Here is a 6,695-nt window from a genome sequence, read left to right as displayed (position 1 = left end):
CTCCTCCTCCTCCTCCTCCTCCTCCTCTTCTTCTTCTTCTTCTTCTTCTTCTTCTTCTTCTTCTTCAGATTTTTGGTATAATATCTCATATAGCCCAATCTGGTCTTAATCCTGCTTCCAATTCCCAAATGCTAGGATTACAGGCGTGTGCCACCACCCTGGGGTCCAAGACAGGGTTTCTCTGTGTAGCCCTGGCTGTCCTGGGACTCACTTTGTAGACCAGGCTGTCCTCGAACTCAGAAATTCGCCTGCCTCTGCCTCCCAAGTGCTGGGATTAAAAGTGTGCGCCACCACGCCCAGCGAGCAAAGTCTTCCTATTGGTGATACGGTGATACATGGTGGTGTCTGCAACCTTCACCTTGGACATTAAGCCTATCTGACCATCATCTGGGGACCTCTGCCTTGGAGGATTGGGCTCTGCCCGAATCCCATTTCAATCTTACTCTAGTCTACTGCATCAATGTGTGTCTGTTAGTTTTCTTGAGCTTTTTATAGAGGCCACAGGCTCCTAGCTAGCAGTCCCTCCCTGGATCTTCTCTCTTGGGGATTTTGCAAGGGCACAAGAATGTCTTTCTTCCAACTCTCACTTGCCAGTTCCTTATCCTTGCTTTGTTTTCTCATGAACACCTGCATGCTACTACTTTCTCTCTCTTTCTGAACTATTTGATTTCCCAAGTTTCTCTGTCCACTTCTTGGTGTCTTGGTTTCTCTTGCCTTAAGTCTGAGTGTCTCCCATCAACGTTATCTTTAAAATTTTTATTTTATGTACATGAGTGTTTGCCTGCATTTATGTGTTTGCACCTGGTATATGCTTGGTGCCTGAGAAAGGCAGAAGAGGGTGTCAAATGCCCTGGAAGTAGAGCTACAGGTGATTGTGGATGGTAGGAACCGAATTTTAAATCTCCTGGAACAGCGGCCGGTGTTCTATCTCTCCAGCTTTATCAGTACATCTTAGCTCTACCGTTGTCTAGGTGAAGAGTTCAGAGTGAGAAACCTCTGGCAGGAGGGCTCCCTCAAGAGCTGGTGGGGTTCTCATTTAGGACTTATTTTCAACCTATACCTTCAGGAAATCCAGGACTTCTTTTGACCAAGATTCGAAAGAACCAACCCTTCCTGGGCTACCGTGGTTCCCAGGCTGAGTCCAAGCGGAAACTTGTTGCAAACGTACGACGCATAGGAGACCTGTACTACAACAGTGGGGATGTGCTGGTCTTGGACCAGGAAGGCTTCTTCTACTTTCGAGACCGCCTTGGTGACACCTTCCGGTCAGGCCTGGGTGGGCTGGGAGGGTGGGGTTTCTGGGGTGTCCTACCTCCCTAGAGATGGATGGGCCCCTCTCTTCCCAGAGGTGAAGCATGCTCTTTCTAGGGCCTGTCCCCTTTCCCTGGGGGTGTGGCTTCTATTCCCAGGGACAAAACATCCTTTCCTGGACCTCGGATCTCTTTTTGGGAGGACAGCATCCCTCCCAGGGGGCAGAGCATTCCTATCCTAGAGCGTGGCTTCTCTCCTTCAGGTGGAAGGGCGAAAACGTAGCCACTGGAGAGGTGGAGAATGTGTTGTCTAACGTAGACTTCCTAGAGGAAGTCAATGTCTATGGTGTGCCTGTGCCAGGTATGAAGAGTTCGCCTGACTTTATACATCTTGCATCTTTGTGTGTGGAGGGTTTGTCATTACAAATTAAGTGCACTGTTGGGGTACAGGGAGATTAAAAGTTATGTCCAGTTGCACAGGCAGTCAGTAAGCAGAGACAGGCCAGCTCCGAGTGACCAGTGTGCTTTCCAGGGTGTGAGGGTAAGGTTGGCATGGCTGCTGTGAAACTGGCTCCTGGGAAGACTTTTGATGGGCAAAAGCTATACCAGTACGTCCGCTCCTGGCTCCCTGCCTATGCCACACCTCATTTCATCCGAATCCAGGTAAGAGAGAGGTAGCAGGAGTAGGTGGATAAGGGAATTGGTGTCACACTCAGGGATCATAATTACCTACCGCTGTGCAGGACTCTCTGGAGATCACAAACACCTACAAGCTGGTGAAGTCGAGACTGGCGCGTGAGGGTTTTGATGTGGGGATCATTGCTGACCCCCTCTACATACTGGACCACAAGGCCCAGACCTTCCGGAGTCTGATGCCAGACGTGTACCAGGCTGTATGTGAAGGAACCTGGAAGCTCTGACCACCTAGCCAACTGGAAGGCAACAGAGTGTGGAAATAGACACTAGTCAGCTTCACAAAGTTGCCAGGGTTCCAGATGCCCATCGCCCAGTAATACTTAGAGAATAAACTTGAATGTGTATACAAAAGTCTGTGCGTGGATTTGAACAGACAAATGTTGGGAACCAGCTTTAAAGCTCATCCAGTAAAGAGAATAGAGTACTGACTGTAACACTGGGTCTTTTGTGACCACTGAAGGACAAGGCTTGGGTCAGGGTAGGATACCTGATATAGATGACGGATGCCCTGTTAACTGTTGTCAAGGGGATGTGCATGGGAGGGCCGTGGATGCGCGATCTGACAAAGGCTGTGGGAGGGGGGCAGTAGACTAAGGCAAGAGTGAACTGGAAGAGACTGGGAGAAGAGTGTTTCTGGACGATAAGACCCTACAGTGTATTTGTTAGAGATCAGGAGATGAGACTAGGTCTTTGAGTATAGCCCTGGCTGGTATGAAACTACATAGACCAGGCTGGTCTTGAACTAGGAGATCTGCCTACTGCTGCCTCCAAAGTGCTGGGATTAAAGGCTTCTGCCACTATGGCCAACTCTTGTTTTTATTATATGCATGCATATGCAAGTACCCCAGAGATCAGAGGTATCAGATCCCCTTGATGCTGGAGTTCAGGAAGTCGTGAGCCAGCTAGTGTAAGTGCTGGGAATAGAACTCAGGTCTTCTGCAAGAACAGCATATGCTCTTATCCACAGAGCCATCTCTCTGCCCCTCTTATGTTATTTTAAAGTACAAAGGAGTGACAAAGCTGATGTGCACCCTTCTGGTGTTACCACGTGTTTTAGGGTTAGGTTGCTATTGCTATTCATGAAACACCATGACCAAATGTAAACTGGAGGAGAAAGGCTTTATCTGGCGACCATATCATAGTCCATTTTCGTAAGAAGTCAGGACAGGAACTTAAACAGAACACGACCTAGCTGCAGAAGTTCACAGAGAGTCCATGGAGGAGTGCTTGTTCCTCATAGCTTGTTTAGCTTGCTTTCTTACAGAACTCAGAACCACCAGCCCAGAGATGGGCCCCACCTACAATGGGATGGGTCCTCCCACATCCACCTCGAATTAGAAAATGCTCTACAGGCTTTTCTACAGCTGGACTTTACGGGGGCATCTTCTCAATTGAGGTTCCCTCCTTTCTGATGACTTTGTTTGTGTCAAGTTGAAATTAAACTAGCCAGGACATGAAGGAAAGGGCAGGTGGGGTTTAAAGCCTCGGTGGCATCTAATGCTACTATAACATCCCCTTGTCAAAGACCTCATTCCTGAGGTCTTGTGGAGTTGTTGGGGGAAGGACTGAGAAAGTTAGAGGGGATATGGACTTCACAAGAAGACCAACAGAGTCAACTGACTTGGACCCTTGGGATACTGAACCAATCAAAGAGCATACATAGGCTGGACCTAGGCCCCCTGCACATATGTAGCAGATGTGCAGCTAGGTCTTCATGCAGGTCTCTCAACAACTGGAGTGGGGGCTTCCCCTGACTCTGTCCTGATCCCCCAAATGGGCTCCTTTGTCTGGCCTCAGTGGGAGGGCATGTGCTTAGTACTGCAGCGATTTGAGGTGCCAGGGTAGGTTAGTACCCAGGGGGACATTCCCTTTCTCAGAGGAGTAGTGTAAGAGGGTATAGGGGCAGGGGCTATGTAGGGGGGACTGGGAGTAGACGTGGGGCTGCAATGAGATGTAAAGTGAATAAATAAATAAATAAGAAAAAAAGAACATTCCCCTGTCAAGGATTTCAAACGTAAAATCATTTAGGAGATGGGCTAAAATTTGTTTTTTTGTTTTGTTTTGTTTTTTTTTTGGGGGGGGTGGTTTCGAGACAGGGTTTCTCTGTATAGCCCTGGCTGTCCTGGAACTCACTTTGTAGACCAGGCTGTCCTTGAACTCAGAGATGGGATAAAATCTGGGAATCGGTATAAGCCGTGAAAACCTAGAGACCCAATTTTGAAGGTGTTCACCAGAAGGGGTTAATGTCTTGACTGGAAGTTTGGGTCATACTTTCACATACTGCCTCTGGGTAGGCAGATACTAGATTGGGGGAAGGAGATAAGACAAACACAGACCAGGAACTAGAATGTTAGTCTAGCATCTTTGGACTCCATCCAAGACTGGACCCGTAGCATTTCAGGCTAAGCACAAGAACAGAACAGCTTTTGAGGGGTCTCTGCCCTGAACTGCCTGAGCTGGGTTTTTTGTTGTTGTTGTTGTTGTTTGGTTGGTTTTTGTTTTTCGAGACAGGGTTTCTCTGTATAGCCCTGGCTGTCCTGGAACTCACTTTGTAGACTAGGCTGGCCTCGAACTCAGAAATCCGCCTGCCTCTGCCTCCCGAGTGCTGGGATTAAAGGCGTGCGCCACCACGCCCAGCGCCTGAGCTGCTTTTATCTCCTGTCCTCATCACCATGGCCTTTGAATATAAGGTCTGTACTGTCAGGAGGTAGAAGCACTCATACGAATTGACTGACAGGATTGAGTGTCCCCCGCCCCCCCCAACCCACTTTCCACCCCTGACCCCTGGCATCAGAAATACTGGGACCATTAATGCCCCTGAGAGAGACTCCATGAACCACAGGCTACAGAATGCTGAGGTTTCTGGGAATTGTTCTCTGAAGGTCAGGACTCAAAAGTGCTTTGATGGGCTCAGTGTTGAATGGTGGGTAGGGAAACTCCTTCTGGAGTTGTGGCACAGCCTCCAGCCTAGAGCCAGGGGTTAGTGGGTGAGCTCAAGGCCATCTCTCTGCTACTTCCCTCAAAACATGTCCCCCCCCACTGCCTCCCCCTCACCCCCCCCCAAAAAAAAGTGTAACCACATTGTTGGTGAACAGCTGTAACCAGCTAGCCCTTGGTTAGGCATCATGGTGGCTGTGAATTCATGATTTCAATGGCTCTGTTGTTTCTTTTTCTTTGACTTTTAAAAAAAGTTTATTTATTTATTTTATGTATATGAGTACAGTGTAGCTGTCTTCAGACATACCAGAAGAGGGCATCAGATCCCATTACAGATGGTTATCCCATTACAGATACCATGTGGTTGCTGGGAATTGAACCCAAGACCCCCAGGAAGAGAAGTCAGTACTTTTTACCACTGAGCCATCTCTCCAGTCCTAGTTTTGTTTTTTAAAGAAATTGTTCAGCCTGATGGTGGTGGTGCAGGCCTTTAATCCCAGCACTAGAAAGGCAGAGGTAGGTGGAGCTCTGTGAGTTCAAAGCTAACCTGGTCTACAGAGTGAGTTCTCGGACAGCCAGGACCATCCAAAGACACCTGTATTATTTGTGGCAAATATTTGCCCCAAGTGATCTTTGTGTATTTTGGATAGAGGCTGACTACTTATCCAAGCTAACAGTGGACTTTAATCTTTTTACCACACCTACCAAGTATTGGGATCACCTGTGCCAAAATCAGAATTAGTCCCCCCCCCCAAAAAAAAAGGAAAAGAAAAGCTGTTTCTTGTAAAAAAATTTTTAATTTTTTTTTTTGAGACAGGGTTTCTCTGTATAGCCCTGGCTGTCCTGGAACTCACTTTGTAGACCAGGCTGNCCTCGAACTCAGAAATCCACCTGCCTCTGCCTCCCGAGTGCTGGGATTAAAGGCGTGCGCCACCATGCCCGGCTTCTTGTAAATTTTTAAAAATATGTTCTCATGAAGTTGTTAAAATACTCTGAAAAAAACAAAAAGCAGAAAGCAAAAAGAAAAAAAAATCCCTGATGTCTTTTCTTTGGTTATATTTAATCTCCTTTAAAAAAATAAATATTTTAATAAGAGTTATGTCTGTTTTATGAGTGTTTGGCTACATGTATGTCAAGTGTGCCACATGTTCGGTGCCCAGGGCACCTTTTCAGGTGTGCCTTTTCAGGGCAGAAAAGGGAATTGAAGTTTTGAACAATTGTGAGCTACCATGTAGAAGCTGGAAATTGAATCTGGGTCCTCTGCAAAACAGACTGAGTTCTAGGACAGCCAGGGCTACACAGAGAAACCCTGCCTCAAGAAAAAAAAAAAAAAAGACTGCTTTCTTACATAACTCGGAACCAGCAGCCCAGGGTGGTACTACCCATAATGGGTTGAGCCCTCCCTCTTCAATCACTAAATAAGAAAATGCTTTATGCTTGCTTACAGCCCAGTCTTAATGAAAGATATATCTTAACTGAGGTTCTCTTCTCTTAGATGACAATAGCTTGGGTCAAGTTAACATAAAACTATCTAGTACTCTCTCCAAATGTGCTGTACCTCAGCACACTGCTCTCTTTTCCTAGCTATGGAGGCTCTAAATTCCAGACTAGAATGTGCGCATGGTCAGGTTCTATGGGCCCTGTCATCTCATAGATAGCTGTTTTCTTACATGTCTCACACAGTGGAGAGTGTTTCTCTTTTCTTCTTTTTTATTTTTTATTTTATTTATTTTTTTGGTTTTTTTGAGACAGGGTTTCTCTGTGTAGCCCCGGCTGTCCTGGAACTCACTTTGTAGACCAGGCTGGCCTTGA

At 46.9% G+C, this 6,695-nt stretch overlaps 1 protein-coding gene across 1 annotated transcript in view; it reads left to right on the top strand.

The window, feature by feature from the left end:
* Slc27a5 (solute carrier family 27 member 5) overlaps positions 1–2,271 on the top strand; it is an 11,232-nt gene extending 8,961 nt beyond the window's left edge. The window contains exons 6-9 of the mRNA XM_029532054.1: positions 1,067–1,265; positions 1,514–1,611; positions 1,783–1,913; positions 1,994–2,271. Of these exons, the coding sequence (XP_029387914.1) occupies positions 1,067–1,265; positions 1,514–1,611; positions 1,783–1,913; positions 1,994–2,170 (605 nt within the window). The 3' untranslated portion in view covers positions 2,171–2,271. The remainder of the gene's footprint in view (positions 1–1,066; positions 1,266–1,513; positions 1,612–1,782; positions 1,914–1,993) is intronic.
* The last annotated feature ends 4,424 nt before the right edge of the window (positions 2,272–6,695 follow it).

This window comes from Mus pahari, chromosome 19 (genome assembly GCF_900095145.1).
Source record: "Mus pahari chromosome 19, PAHARI_EIJ_v1.1, whole genome shotgun sequence".
Taxonomy (NCBI): Eukaryota; Metazoa; Chordata; class Mammalia; order Rodentia; family Muridae; genus Mus; species Mus pahari.
This window is presented reverse-complemented; position numbering and strand designations above follow the sequence as displayed.